The sequence below is a fragment of the Chamaea fasciata genome, unplaced genomic scaffold, assembly GCF_029207755.1.
Source record: "Chamaea fasciata isolate MVZ Bird 193981 ecotype frontalis unplaced genomic scaffold, bChaFas1.0.hap1 SCAF_9, whole genome shotgun sequence".
NCBI lineage: Eukaryota > Metazoa > Chordata > Aves > Passeriformes > Sylviidae > Chamaea > Chamaea fasciata.
The window spans coordinates 26,627,082-26,643,380 of NW_027094094.1; the positions used below are offsets into that span (position 1 = coordinate 26,627,082).

Here is a 16,299-nt window from a genome sequence, read left to right on the forward strand (position 1 = left end):
AGCTGCAGAAGTCTCCACTTCCTCATTAACATTTAATAATGTCAGAATCACAACGTTTTGAGGTACAAATTTGGAACAACTCAAGAGCCGCAAGACAATTCAGTTCCTGTCATCATTCAGATAGAGAAAGATCCCATCTGCGTGACATGGACAACTAGAGAATAACTCTTCAGGCATCTGCTGTTAACTGCTAGCAAGAAAATACTGATTATAAAGAATAAAGGCTCTGCTACAGGAAGTCTTTGCTTTTCAAACATTGGTTTGACCCTATTCAAGACTCACACAGACAGAACCCTAAGAAATCTGTTCTGACCTCACAGCTCTCTCTGCTTTGAGCAAGAGATTGGAATAGATGAATTCGCAAGGTCCCTTCAAAAATGACTTTTAAAAAATTCTTTTCATAAATAGGTGCTTTTATCTGTCAGCGCCAATGAATGTCATGTACCTTCTCAACCTGAGAAGCTGAAATGTGCGGCCATTTTGCAATACTGAACCACTTTTAATTGATTAGTGTAACCTGTACCTTTTACTGAAACTTCAGTACCTTTTACTGACACGGGAATGACTTTGGAAAAGAAGCACAAAGGTGATCCCCATATTCTACATGAAAGGTGATCTTTAGGAAGGAGGCAGTGACTCCAAGTTTCTTTCCAATCCATTAACACCTCTCTTGTTACTAAATCAACAAAATCACCCCACCCCTTTCACAGTTTAAAGGCCATTAAGAACCAAATAAAACTGCTATAACAAGATGTATGCTTTTCCTTGATGTTTCAAGAAGTATTGATCGACCCTGCTCAGTCATAACCGCTGAACTTTCCCAGCAGACTCTTTGCAGAAAGCAAGAATTTTGAAAGTCTTAAAAAAACTCAAAACAAACCCACCCCAGTTTATGAGGGTGGCTTTGTGCATTCATCATCTCTCCAATTTCCACGTCAGGTTGGCTTAGCTTGAGCTGAAAAGGAGTCGGATCTTTCACTTAGCTCAGATGAACTGGGTCCTGTCAGTCTGCTGTGCTGTTGACTGGAGCAAAGCTCTGCAAGTCAAATGAAGGTCTAACAACTGCTCAATCCCATTAACCTTCATTTGCACACTGAAGTGTGCCCTTGCTAAAGCTTAATTAGCAAATTTTCTGCAGATGGAGAAAGACTCCTGTTCCTTTCTCTGCTTTGTATTAAATCCACACTGCGCACAAGTCAACCTATCATTTTGCAAGAACTTCCCCACAGAGGGACAGGCCAGTGTAAAGGTGATCTTTCTTATGAAGTATTTCTTTTGTGCCCAACAACACCTGGCTACAACTCACATGCTTAATGCCCACACACCAAACTAGGAAAGACCTGGCTGATGTCAACTTCATTTAGTTGGCCTGACCCAATTCCCATGCTCTGAGTACATCTACCTCAGCAGCCCCAAAGTGATTTTTTTTTGTGGTTCTTGTCGCTAAAGATAATTTCTCAGAGTGGAACTTTATTCTGAAGAACTTTAAGAGCTATTCTAAATGGAAGAGGCCATCTTCTTCCCAACAATCCCCACAGCAATTAGAGAATACTCCTAAAGGAGAGTTCTTAACATACAGATGAACTACGACTTGCACAGCTATAGATTAATTCAATTGTTATAAGGCACCCACAGGAAATATTGCATCAAGTTATCTTGACCAGAGAAAAGCTCAGCACTATCTTTCAGTTCACTGCCTTCTCATTGTATCCCTCGTGCAGATATTCCTGACCACTGTACTCCGACATTTATTTTCATTCTCCCCCTCATTTTGCTTGTATAAAAAAGATATTTCTCTCACCACTGAATTGCTGTCCCCCCACCCCACCCCTCAAGAAATAATAAAAAAAGGCTATTCAAAGTTTGGATAATTCACATCTTCCAGAATTTTAATATCCCAAAGAGATTTTGTGTATGCATGAAATTCTACTGTTTATACCAGTTAAAAACCTCTTATTTCTGTACAATGAAGCTGAAAAAAAGCTGGTTTTTACACCAGTTAAAAACCTCTTATTTCTGTATAATGAAGCTGCAAGAATTAACTAAAAGGCCAGTGCCTGCAGTCCCTATGGTGTGGCACATGGCCATGGGAAATGATTAAAAAAAAAAAAGAGTTCAAGGCTGACAAGGAAAGAAAAGTGCAACATAATTTGCAGCCTGTGATTCCTGATGTACCGTTGCTCTTGGGCTAAAATGGTTTGAGACTAGAAGCAATGAAATATCACACACACCTGACAAAGATACTTGCTGCAAGAAATACATTGGTATGATAACAAAAAGAAGATTTTTGTTCCTGATTAACTGGAAAAAATGCTTGCAGAACAAATACCATTAACAGGTCTCTTCCAAGTCCCTAGCCCTGGAAAGCATCATTCCTAGGCTGCATTCTGCAAACTGTGTAGCAGCTTGTAATACCCAAAGACAAGGGACCAGCGAAGTACACTCCATCCTCATTTAAAAACATTAACTCCAGGGCAAAGGAATGAACAATTCAGTCTCTCTAACCTTCAGAAGAGTCCATTGGAGAAGAAACAGGATTTTTGTTGTTTTTCTTCTCAGAAATAGCCTGCCTGCAGTCAGGTGTAACAGTATCTCACTGGTACAAGCAAACACCTCTGCTCATCTGCAGTGGTTAAAAGCTACTTCCAATTTATCCTTTGTCATTGCCCTAACAGGCAAGAAAGAAAATCAAACTTCAGAAGGCAAAGGATCATCAATAACAATTTTCCTCTGTTTTAAAGAGGACAGATGTCCTCCCTCATAGATTTTTAATTTTCAAGTGCAGTTTGAATAGGCATAGTTTGCTATGGAAGGAAAAATGTGGATTTGGCATGGTTGTCTGACAGAAATTTATCACATTTCATATTATAAACCAACTCTGACACCACAAGGCCATACCCCGTTTACTGCTCTTGTTTATGCAGCCCTAAATAACTGTCAGATAAACTAAATTGCAATTCCAGCTTTCCCTGGAACACAGTTAAGATAAAATGTCTGGACAATAAAAATCAACAAAACCCAGTGAGTGGAGAAGCGTTTATGGAGTAATCAAGACACAGCATGAAAACACAAAGCCCTCATCTAATCCACCCTCCTGAATGAAAACTTCTCAAAACCGAATTGTTTTACACAAAGACTCCATGCAGAGGTCTCCAAACCCAGCTCTTACTGCAATCAACATCCTGCAAACATTCAGGCATACACTAAAACATGCAAACAATCATCTGCAAGCTTTCATCAACGTCTTGGTGCAAGAAAACCACTGATCTTTTTATATTTTCGTACAAGATCATTACATTGAAGCATGAGTCAATGGAAGAGAGGTAGATTTTGATCTATATAAGGTCCATCTCATTTATGTATGAGATCAACATCTTGCAAAATAAATTTATCTCATGGCTACCTTTCCCATCACCTTTCATGCTTAGAGTTCTCTAAATGGAAATAACTGCTCGCTCCCCCTCCCTTTCCCTCTTCCCCTGAAATCCAGGAGTGCATCAGCACAGACTCTTGCTTTTAATCACAACATATACACAAAATAGTCTTCTACTAAGGATTCAGATATAAAATATTTAATCTAGTGACAATAGAAAGCCAAACCAAATCAAATTTGTGACTGGAAAAGACAGGTTTTGGTTTAAGAGAAAAATTTTATTAGCCATTTTAAATAGCAATTGACCGTTTATCTAGGAAGGAGAAATGTAAAACAAAGCTGATATGCAGAAAGCACTGAAATATTCCTCAGATTTTTCTAGTGTAGGATATTCCTAGGAATTTAAAAAACACGTGGTACGCATGGTGGAAAACAGTAATATAAACAATTCTCTGGCACTTTAGTACTAAAGGTAGAAATTTAAAGCAACAAAATTTTCTCTTTTCTCTTACTCTTACTATCCAAACTCTAACATACACACAAGATAATCAAAAAAGCATCTTCATAAACTCACAGATGTGCGGAGGAATAAGATGAACAAGCTTATGGGGGTTTTTCTCGCCCAAAGAAATAGTGACATGTATATTCTGGAAATATTTACTAAAAGTCAAACACACACACACGTAAATGAAAGACATCAGCACAAAAATGCCACCTTCTACAGAACTACATTAAATTCAATTAAAGCTCAGAGTCATAGTTCCCATCATTTCAGAAAAAGAGAAAGCTACCATTTCCTGGGATTTTCAGTCCAGCTATCGACCCCCTGCTGCCAACACAGCACTTACAGAAGCCTGGGTCTGTCTCTGTGCAGCTCCTCTCCCTTCCCTTCCCCTCATCTGCTTTGTTACTCTCCTGGCAAAACGGAGAGGACTCGCTGTCCTTACAGGAGCAATACATGACTTCCGTGGTCCTTACCTTCCCCCCACTCAGAGATTGCACATCCAGCTTCCCTGCACAAGTTACTTGGAGGGTATTTAAAAACAGATGCTCAGAAATCTGAGGAGAACAAAAGCCCAAAGAGTTCAGATTTCCTCTCCTTGATCCGTCTGACGCTGTTGACACTAAGGTGAGCATATGATAAGGGGAAGGAGGTGGGATTGTTAGAGAGCATCAAAGGCAGGAGATTGGGAGATGGGGTTCCCTCTGCCTCCTCCTGGCTCCCCCCTTGGCTGGAGAGGAAATAAAATGGAGCCTAGGAGAGAGGGAGGGAGAGAGATAATCCTGCAGCTTCATCTGATTAGAGAAACTGGGCCTGTGCAGAGCTGGCAATGCCGCCAGGGAAGCACAGGGAGGGGAGGCAAACAGGGGCAGGAAGAGGAGGAGCAGGGGGGGAATAAAATGGTAAGGGTTAAAGGAAAATAATAAAAGGTATACAAAGGAACTGACTGCTGGGCCAAGGCATCCTGGTATGTGTTCAATATCAACCCTCATATAAAGGTAAGATCACCAGTAGGAAACACCCACTGCTTCTGGTAACGTGGAACAATTAGAAAGAAAACAAATCAAACCCCAAGGCCAGAATGCATCAGTCCTGTAGGCATGGACTGGGAACAAGGATGTATCTATGGACTGCAAAGAGTGAGATTGTTTGTGCTGAACAGGGAAAAATGGAAAAAGCAGTGTGTTACAGATAATTATCTAGTTTGTGCCAAACAGGACACAATTTAGAACGCCTTTTCTATTGCAAGTCATTTTCCGGAACCCGTTTCCACTTACTTAAACACATTTTAGTTGAAACAAAGTGACTTCCAAGGAGCTTGTGTCAGCAGCACACACATCGGGGTGCTCGCAGCTGAGGCTGCCCTCCTGCAAGGCTCCCACTTGTGCCATCCCTCTCTATCACACCTGGCACAGGCATTTCTGGGCTCACAGTTGCCCACAGACTGTGGTCATCCCCACCCCCGTGGTACTGCAGCCCTCAGGGGATCCCAGCCTGCCCTCCCCGCATGCAAACCTGGAGGCAGCACTGTGTCCTGGCCCTCAGCCTGACACAGGGGCTCACCCAGGCATGAGCAGGGTCCTGAGGGTGCTGCAGCTGAGTATCCCCCACCCTATCCGCGCCCAACAGGAACATCAAGGACAGATGTGACCAGAGGAGTCTCGTCCCCATTCAGAGTGGCCCGTTTTTGTACAGAATCTCCTCTTTCGCTCACCCTTATGACAGGCTACACTCAATCCTTCCTCAAGAATCACTCCAAGTTTCCACATTGTGCTTTTATTCCTTTTGGGCTTATTCCCTCCACTTAGAACTTCACACAGGTGAGAGTGGTTGGATCCCTAGTGGGGCAAGGAGAAGGATGCCAAAACATCAGAAAAGAACCCTTTCAAGTGCTCTTTCTGTTCAGGAAGCAGTAAATAATTCTTGTAAACCACTTACAGCAGTTCTCAGTTTGTTCCTAAGCCTTCACCAAGGCCCTCCCATCAGGCCTAGCTCAGCTGAGAGAGGGATCAACACCCTTCCCAAATGCTTTTAGGAATGCACAATTGCTCCCTGAGTCTTCAGAGTGGGCTGCAAACCCAGTAATTTCCTATGTGTTTCCGGGCTTTGTTCCTAGGATGCACACCCCCACAGACTCACTGAGCAATCACACCCTTAGGCGGCAGGTCAGGAAGCATTTCAGGGGTTAAGAGCCACACACGGGTCAGCAGCAGCTTTCTGGCTGCATTATTTTACCTGCCATGTATTACAGCAGTGAAGCAGAGTAGGCACTTGCAGTCAGCTCTTTGTGCTGACCTTGACACCCTTCCTGCCAGGCTGGAAACAGAAGTTCCTTGAACCTGTCCCTTCCAGCACATCCTTCCCAGCATTCCTGCTGGCCCAGGATCATGCCCAGGTGACTCTTCCCATCCCATGGTACAGGACTGCAGTGGCGCTGCAGGGAGAGGGCAACTCTACATCTTCCTTTCTTATTCCAGCCAAAGACCTTTGGCTGACATGGTGAGACACACCCCTGGCATCTGTAGCTACCCCAACATCGTTCCCATGCCAGTGGCCAGCCATGGAACAACTCAGTACCACCCTTCCAATGCATCTTCCAAATGAGTCCCAGGTTGCCCAAACGACATCCCAAGAGCAAATAAAAGATAAAATGACAGGACAACACTCCACTTAGCTTTTCCCCTAAAACCTTTACAGAGCCAAGTTGCAAGGCTTTCTTGCCTCAGATTTTCTATGTCCAGCAAGGTTGACTATTTCCATTGAAAGCATCAAAATGTGCTTACTGGAAGATACTGATGACCAACTTTTACATCAACAGGTCACAGATCTGGGCATCCATAATGATGCAATCGGCATACAGCTTTCTCATTCTACATTGGATGAGAAAAGGTGTAAAACCGCCACAAATTCAGACTTGGAGAATTTATTCTTGTATCGTTCTTTAAGAAAGTTGATAGTTAAAGGAAGCTGAGAAAACAGTAGCCCACAGATCCATTAAGCCAAACCCAGACAATGCTGACGAATTCCTTTTGAGAAGAAGGACAGCATTATTTTTCAAGAGAATTATTTCAGAACAGTTCTACCACTGTGGCTCAGCCTGATTAGCATTCATGTTTTCCTGAAGAACTCCACCCAGGGCTTCGACACGTGAGAATGTGTTTAATTTCATGAAGTTGAAGTCCTATGCCCAGCCACGGAAGAAAGCTTTCAAAATTACTGTTCACTGATTTGGGTGCTTGAGGGTCATATGAAAGCAACCCACCAGCCCCCTGACTTTGAGTCACCTCATGTGAGGGGGGGCAGTCAGCTCTGTTTGCCTGCTCAACAAGGGCACCACCCAGGCACAGCTTCAGACCTGCAGGCCAGCTTTTGTCAGTCTCCATCCACGCAACCAGGACTTCCACATTCAAGAGAGGAGAAGTCCAGTCCTAGCCCAAAAGCGCTTTATCAAACCTAAAATTCCCTGTCACACTTTGGCCATCTACTCCTCTTCAGAAGAGGAAATGGGACAGGAAAAGCATCCTGATTGCTTGGTGCCTCCTAAAACCATGTACAGAAGCCCTTCTCTCATCCCTTCCCACTTACAACCCCACAGTATTTTCTTGCACTGCCTGGTCTGCTGTCATTTAGAGCAACTTTTTCCTGCCAGGTGGGTGACCTGGACCTGCCCAGTGCCTTCTGAACTCCTCCATCAGCCCTGAGCCTGCTGAGTCCTGCTGCTCTTTGGGGGGCAGGCTTGAGTGCCCACAAACATCACTTGAAATTTGTTTACATCTCTAGAGGCTCTGCATGCAAACCCTGGAAGGCTGATATTTGTTGTCTGTTGATTCAAAGCCACTTAAGGCAGTGAAACTGCACCTTCCACCAGGCAGATTTTATCTTAATGCATTTCTAGGGTATGTTCTAGTCTTCCACAATAAGTCAGCCCTCCAGGAACAATATGCTGTCTTGTGGGTAACGCTGCTCATTTGCCTGAATGTCAGCTGCCACAGCCAATTTGGATCAGGTTTTGGATATCACCATTGTAAAGTATTTTCAAGTGTTTCTGAAGAATAACAGCCCCTTAGCACAGTCTGAGAGAGCCTTCAAGACAATAACCAATGCACCACGGGCAAATTTAACTTTTTCTATGCCTATAACCTGTCAGAAGCTCTCCACTCCACATGCTACTCGTCCCTTATTGAAATTGGCATTCTGTATGCAGTACCAGTCTTCAGTTTTTCTTATGCTGAGACACTCAAAATAATTCCAGTCAGTCAGGTGTAAGAGCTAGCATAGCAAGTGCTCACACACACACTCTCGAGGCAACTGAAATGCACCTGAGACTGTTTAAAAACATGAAACTGACCATCACCTTCCATTTGACATAAACAGCACGGTTACTTCTAACAGAGTTCTATAAAGAAAGCAATTCTGTCAGGTAAGTGGTATCATATTAACTTCATCCTTTCTAATACATCCCAATTAATGGCCACAAATATCATTCCGTTAGGCTATGTGCCACATGTCTAATATGTCTGTCAACCTAATTTGTCTGTAAATACTCTATATAGTTTTGGGTATAAACATAAACACTACATAGAGTTTTTATCCAACAAGCATCATGACAAGTTCTGCTTCTTGTGCCTGGGAGAAGACAACTGCTGGTTAGACATCCCAATTATAGCAGGCATGGTCTCTGAATAAGCCTCCATTCTGCAATTTTATTTTTCTGTGGAAGGGAAGATGATCTGTGTGTGTTTATCTCATAAAGTCTCCATGAAATCTACCAGGTCACCTACATTTATCTTCATTGGGAATAATGCTTTAAACACTACTGACATGACTTTTTTCAAGGAGCAACATAGATGCAATTCTCTTCTTTGCAGAATTAATCTTTCTGAAAGCTGTCAGAATTTTTAGACCTGTGAAAACTGGTGGTTTTGAGCTCTGTCATCTCCGTTCTTTTTTGTCTTGGGTATAAGAGCAGCTTTCTCAACAAAGCAGACCAGTTCTTTTGCCTTTATTTTACCTTGGCAGTTAGCGAGGCAGCTCACTGATATAAACAATCTCATGTATTTGGAAGACTTAGCAAATCTCTACAAAGCACTATTTTTAGTTTGGTTATCAAACAAATAGAACAGTAGCTTATGGAGAATGAAAACAAACTCCTTTTTTTAAGCATGTTTTGCAATAAGCCAAAGATGATATTGCACAAAACCTTACATCTCCTCTTAAATCAAGGGACTATCACATGGGCACTCTGCTCTACTACTCCCAGATGCCATTCCCTCCCATGCACAACCACCAGAATGTCTTCCCTACACTTCCCTAATAGCCACTAGCAAAAAGCAATAAATAATTGCACCCAAAAAACCCCAACCCTTCAAGCCAGTTTTGGGGGAGCTTTAAGCTGCCTTTCATGCAATAAGGGCTTTGGCCTTTTGATAATGTAATCACATATTTAGCTTCGCCCTGCACTTGATTGCTAGTCTTCCGTCTGTTCTGTACTCTCAACTGAAAAGGAGGCAAGCCAGGACCACACAAGCAGGCAGGGTTCCCAGGGCCTGCTTCCAGAAAATAAAACCACTACGGAACACCACACTTTGAGAAGTCACCACTAATTCTGTCCTTATGCGACTTGCCCACCAGGACAATCTTCCAAGTTTGGATTTGACTGTTTTTTCAAAACTACATTCATGTAGATACTAAACCTCCTTGGTTTACTTTTGCAAATGGTGTCATTCAAAAAGAAAAAAATTACTTGGTCTTTGAACAACAAAGTATCAGAGTCTGTTCTAGATGTTAACTGGTGCCCAGGGCTGAGGGCTATGAACAAAGCCTGCCGTAGAGACAGTTTCCTTTACTTAATGGGAGTTAAGCATCTAAATAAAGACTTGAACTTTGATGCCTCAATTCCCACGTGTAAAATGATGAAATGGGATCAGCAAGAAGCTGGGAAAAGCGCAAAGGAAAACACTACACAAGAGGAAAGTACTGCTGCCTGGGAGCATAATTTGCCCTCATGCACTTTGAAAAAACATAGCTCTGCAGCTCCAAGAAAGGCTTTGTTTCCCCATGTGATCTGCAATACTCCCAAACAACTCAGACCACAGTCATCAAAATGTCTCATGGCCTGTAGATCAGCTCCAGTCCACTCAAAATTCCTAATCCAGACTCCCTTTCCCCAGCCAACAGGCCTGGGTAACACATCCATCCTCATTTCTCCCCCATGCAGCAGGAGCTGCTTATACTGGTCTCCCTGACTTCATCCAGGATATTTTGGGAAGAGAGTATGATGGAAGGAAGAGGGATAGAGGCTTCAGGAAAATTGGGGGAAAATTGGAAGAGGATCTGGATCTAGTCCCTGTGGCTGCCTATAGTGGACCAGTCACGTAAGTGGCATGATGATCCTCGGTTAAATGAAACAGAATTCTTCTGCAACCAATATACAAGAGTGACATCCCAAATTAGACAGGAGCTGAGAGCAACAGCACTGTATATTAGACAAGGCTTGCAGCACTAAGCCCTAGATTTCAGAGGAGCCTCCAGGAAGAGAACAAGGCTATTTGAAAGGTATCCAGTGTCAGAGGCAGTCCAGCAAGATGGACTGTGAGCCCCAGGCTAGCTCTGCCTGCAATAATCTGCAGGCTTGACTCTGTGACAGATTGAAATGCAGTAACAGTGTTTATGCAACTAAATCTTATTCTAATCTATTAGTTTATGTAACCTTTGCTCATGGACATACTGGCTCATAGGTCTCAGGAATCCAAAGAAAATCTCCTTTAACTCTCTCCCATCTTCAACCTCTGGTTGCCCAATAAACAGGTTGTCAGAGATCTTGTTCATTTCATTTGAGGAAAAATTCTGATGGCAATGGGAAAAAAAGTATCAATTAAATTTCTCAAAACCAGTGTACTTCTCCGTGCACACAAATGAACTTATATAATAAGCTTACCCAGGGTGTGCAGGTGTCCTTCAGGTTAGCATTTCCAACCACAGCATGTACCATTTGAGCCCCAGGCTGGGAAAGGCACAGAATTGTTTGCTTAGCTCTTACAGAGAAAAAAAAAACTGCTTTCTTGCATTTAGATTTTTTTTTTTCTGAGCAAAGCAAGGCAACAATTTCTGTGTCAGTGACATTTATTCTTCCTAGCTTGAAAGATTTACTTTCATCCTTCTCATATTTCTTGTATTCCCTAGAACATTCTCACATCTATTTTAAGTGAAGAGCTAACCACAGGAACAGTGTGCAGCATTCTTACTGCAGCAGTCTCAACTCCAGTGATTATCACACAAAACGTGCCCACATCAGCTTATTTTATTCCTTCCTGGCTAGCCTCTAACCTAGATTTTTGATAGGATTCAAATTAGATCAACCCTTTTTGAGTTTTTTTGGGTTGTGGGGTCTTTTGGTTTGTTAGGGGTTTTTTGTTTACGGGGGGTTTTTGTTTGTGGGATTTTTTTTGGTGTTGTTTTGTTTGGTTGGGGTTTTTTTTTGGTTGGTTTGGGTTTTTTGTGGGGTTTGTTCTGGTTTTGTTTTGGTTTTTTGGGGGATTTTTTGTTTGTTAGTTTTGTTTGGATTTTGATTTGGTTTTGTTGTTGTTTTGGTTAGGTTTTTGGGGTTATTTGCACCACTGGAATAGTTCACACAGCTACTGCAGTGCTGCCCTCGGGACACTTATTAAGTACCCTACACCTGATTTAATTTCTGACCCTTTGTATTGAGGATTCCTACACAGGCCAAACATGATTGATACAACCGGAATCAACAGTATTTGGAGCCAAACCCCACGGTATTTGGTGCATTTAGGAGAGACCATTATGTATTTTTGATGCATGCTGGACACTATCAGTACTAGATAGATATTCTTTACATGGATCAGGCATTCCTTTTTGCTTGTTGCAAAAGCAGTGTAAGAATGGGCAGAATGCCTCTTTCTATTAAGTTCCTTTGCACGTGGGATGGCGGATTCTTGGCCCCCAGTGGATTCTTGGTCACAGTTTACTCTGGCAGAGGCAGAAGCTGTGTGAGCTGAGTGAGGTTGGTCACGTTCCAGCACCGCCCTGTGGGGCCCCCTGCCAAGGAAATCCAGCAGGGACAGCCCCAGGATGGCGCCCGCTGGCCACCTCCTGGCCACTTGGCAAACACAAAGGCATCACTTACCCACATGAAATAACGACTTAATTATATGAAAGGTTTACTCTTTTTTCCCTACACTTAGCATTTTAATTTTTTTTTCTTACATCTTTGACTCTCAAGAACTCCCTACAGTCTTTCCCAGGCTTTTGAGCAACCTTTATTTCTTTTTACACACAAAAATATATGGGATGACACCTATAAATCTGTTGCTGCTATACAGAGAGCAGGTTTAGGTGCAGGAACACCTTTAAGTTAGAGGGAACAGATCTGCAGCTTTCAGTATCTGATTCCAGATGTAAATGTTTCCAAAAAGAAACATCACCTTTTGCTCTTAAAGTTTGCATCCCATAAAGCTGTACCAGTTAGGGCTGTTTTACACATGGTGTACTTGCTATGCCACACATAAAATTTTGTGCTTCCCTGCAAATCTTAAAATGGATTAGTGTCTACAGATTCACCTTCATGCTCAGCAATCCTTCCCCATTTGTCTAATTCACATTATGTCTGGCCTAAATTCACTACCCCTCACTCAGAGAGGGTAAGGCTTAGGAAAAACTGTTTAAGATAAACACCAGTCTTGCCTGTAGTGTTGTTCACCACAGCTGCGTGAACAGTTCATTTTTCATGTTTACTCACATAATCTTGCAAGGCTCTGCCAAAGTTATGGAGTTTAGATTACTCTTATCAAGGCAGGGAAGTGTACAAAACTGGAACAAAAAGCCAGATATTGACCCCAAAAAGCTTTAAAACCATGCAAGCCAGAGCTTCACAAGTAGTTTTCTCTGCAAAAGTCTCTACTTGTGCATATTATCTCTGAACTCGAAGTTTATTAATTTTAAAAGGAACAATTTAAGCTCTTATTTTCTTAAAACATCAACATCCATCTACTAACTTTCTTAATGCCATTTACATTAGCAAAAAACCCTTGCAACCATAAGAATGCATTCTAGTGAAAGCAAACCTGAATTTCCTATTAAAAAAACACAGAAAGGAAAAGTCATTTGAAAGGAATAAAAGTTCATATTTTTCCATTTTGCCTCATACAATAAAAAAAGGTCACCTTTAAGAGAACTTTTTGCTTTGCTCTATTATTTACAGCAAAGCCCAGCTTTGGACAGGAGGTGGTGCTATAGCCTGTGTAAATTTTGTTATTAGGCAACACCAACAGCTAAAGCTTACTAAAAGCAAAAGGAAAAGGTAAAGAAAGAGAAACATTCTGAATCCTGTAGAAGAGCTGGCATGCAGACTTTACCTACAGATGCTTTCATATCAGTAGGCATTCTGTAACAGTGCTAAAAAGATTTGTAAGAAGGCAATAAAGTGTTTGTGTCTGTCAGGGATTTCAAATACCTAGCAAAAGATGACTATCAAAGCACAAGAAAAAATCTTGTCTTGTACAGCTCTGTGCAAGCTGTAACAGTTTTTACGTGGCCAAGGCTCTGTTGAACAGTTTTGTGCCATGAGGAAACTGATGGAACAGTGGAAGGTTTCTGCAGGTCCAGAGGAGGCATTCTGTCTGCCTCTCCCTGAAGAATGTCAAGGTTAGCTGCAGGGTCAGTTTGACTGGGCTAAGATGAAATGTCAAAGTAGGATTCCAAACCCCATGGCTAGGTTAATGCTATTTCCCCCCCTCTCCTTTCTTCTTTTGCTGTCTTTCTCCTCATGCCCATCTAGAAGCACCAAACATGGCATCTTTTGAAGATTTTTTTACTTGTTGTCCATGTTGCCCTGTCTCTATCCCCATTTCACACCTGTAATTTTACTGGGAGAGCTATTCTGGCTGGCAGTCTGCTTGACGGTGACTACCATCAACAGCCAAGCTGAGAGAAAACAATTGTGGAAGACTTGTTCCCTTCTGGATATACTTCCTCTCCCATTCTCATCTTTTCTTTGGAAAGGAAACTAACAAATGACTTCCAGAATGAAACCAAAGGGTATTTTGTAAGAGAGTAGATCTTTCTTTCACATATTCTTTTCTGAAAATGTCAATTATCCATAGCCTGCTAAAGCCAAGAACTAGCTGTCAGACCAAGGCCAACAGTGAGAGAAATTCTTATCTCAGTTACACAAGTGTGGATCTGGAGGAACTCCAGTTATTAAACAATCTATAAAATAAGGACAACAATAAGTACTATTTCAAAAAGGTTTGTGATGGTTAACTACCAGTAATTAATGCTGGTATAGAAATCAGGAAACGATTGCCTGGAAATGAAAGGCACTATAGAAATTCTAAGTACTCATTATTTCTGCCATTTGCAATTATACTTTTCAATGTAATCTATTTGTTGTAGTCAGAGTGCCCATCAATGCTCCCTGCAGCGCTAATCCATTGTTCCTGAATAATTCAATAACATTAGTTCACATTTAATTGGAGAAAAAAAAAAGTTTACCTCTTTCTAGATGCCACTACAGATGAAGGTACCACCAACATGCAAGTCAGAATTCACAAACACAAGGGAGTGGGTGTGAGGGCAGAATAACTTGATTATACTTCACTTGAAATGGATGGACTTGAAGGTCATTCAAAGGCTGCAAAATGGGATTAAAAAAAACAATCATGAAAACCCTTTTATTAAATGGAATCTGTTGAAGCTTTAAGATTAATAATGAATTATAGTAGGAGTTAGACCTCAGTGTAAAATGTTATAGTGCTATAGTTACTCACCTTTCTAAGGACCTATTGAAGCTTGTAGATCCTGCAGCTATATCTTCTTTAAATACTTTTCTATCCTTTATCTATCAAGGGATGTTCCTATAAACACCTTTAAGTAATTACATGCAATCAAATTAATTGTAAATCAGAACTGGATAAAAGGGTTTATATGCCAAGCAAATATTCACAGATTTTTTCCAAGACATCCAATTAAAAAAATACATATGTTGAATTTCACTCAGTCTAGTGGGAATTTCATGAATATATGATAAATTATTTGCTGTTACTTAGATAGATATCAAATGAGCAATGTGACATCACTGTTTTTAAGGTAACACACTTTGGAAAATTGATTTGTGACAGAATTTTTAAGTGGTCTTTTAAAGCTCAAGGTTCGTCTGTAAGACGTCCCTGGACAGGGACACCAAAAAATGTGAATATTACAAAATACGCAACAGAAACAGAATATTTATAGTACAATATCTAGGTCCACAAAACATTAAACTCTCAGCTGTTTCAGGGATTTAGGCTAGGAAGGAGGCTAGCAATCAGAGATAAAGGAGAGTATAGTTGTGTTTCATGTCCAGTGTTTATTCTGATTTCCAGCTGTTGCAAGAACTCAGCACAGAAAGACTGGAAACAGGAACTTCCCAGTGGAGCAGAGAATCAAAATTAAAGCTCCCTGCTCACCAGCTTTGCCTTTAACTCCTTCCACAGGAACTTGGGGAGGGTGAGATCTGCCCCTCCAGGTCACACTGTCCCATCCACGGGCTCATTGAAAGAGGAGCTGAATCAGCAGATGGTTCCTGAGTATCGCCTCAGATGTCCAACTTCGCACGGCAGCATGGCTTGTATGGGAGACAGCGCATCTGGCATGGATCTGGCATGGATCACTTCACTGCTCAACAGTGTTCTGGAAATCAATCAGGTGTTTAAAGCAACTGTAGCACTCCTCACACAGCCAGAGAAGTGAGCTCAAGCAAGAACACTGCAAGAGAAAGCAGACAGCTGTTATCTTGCCACACAACTCAAAACTTTTGGTTGCCTCAGACACGCTTATAGACATTATCCTGACATGTGCAAAACTGCTGAGCAAAAAACCTCTTCTTCAGTGTTTGCACTAATTCAATGGAGAAATAAGAGTAGCAAAAGCATCAACTGTGCAATATTTATTTAATAATTAACTATCTTACAAGCATAAAACTAAAATATATGAAGCTTTTTCTTTTCTGGGTAAAAAATTATCTCAATACTTTCTTTCTTCCAGAGGACTCAAAAATTTATAGAAAAAGCTTAACCATGCTACATTTACAGCAGAACGTTTTAAATGCAATGCAAAGACTTCTAAGATTCCATTTCATTAGGTTTCTACTGGTTTTCACTCCTTTGCATTTCTTTGGCTTTTAGATTAAACAACACTACATACTATACATGTAATAATTGTGGAGAGAACATGTAATACAAACAGTTGTTAAATTTAAGGGATAGGTTCTTGTCATACCGGCTGTGAAAGAGGCATTAGCAGACAAGAAGTGAGAGCAAACACTTTGTTTCGGAACTATGCATGAGTAATTTTGTTGGTTAAAATCTGGTTGGTCGCATATATTACACACTCAAAGATTAAAGATCATTATGTTCACAAATACAAA

At 41.4% G+C, this 16,299-nt stretch overlaps 1 protein-coding gene across 1 annotated transcript in view; it reads right to left on the reverse strand.

Moving 5' to 3' along the window:
• Positions 1–16,299, reverse strand: part of GPRIN2 (G protein regulated inducer of neurite outgrowth 2) — a 33,890-nt gene that overhangs the window by 12,445 nt on the left and 5,146 nt on the right. The window contains exons 4-6 of the mRNA XM_066191581.1: positions 15,341–15,563; positions 14,663–14,759; positions 14,388–14,526 (exon numbers count right to left, since the gene is read on the reverse strand). Coding sequence (XP_066047678.1) covers positions 14,388–14,428 — 41 coding nt within the window. The 5' untranslated portion in view covers positions 14,429–14,526; positions 14,663–14,759; positions 15,341–15,563. The remainder of the gene's footprint in view (positions 1–14,387; positions 14,527–14,662; positions 14,760–15,340; positions 15,564–16,299) is intronic.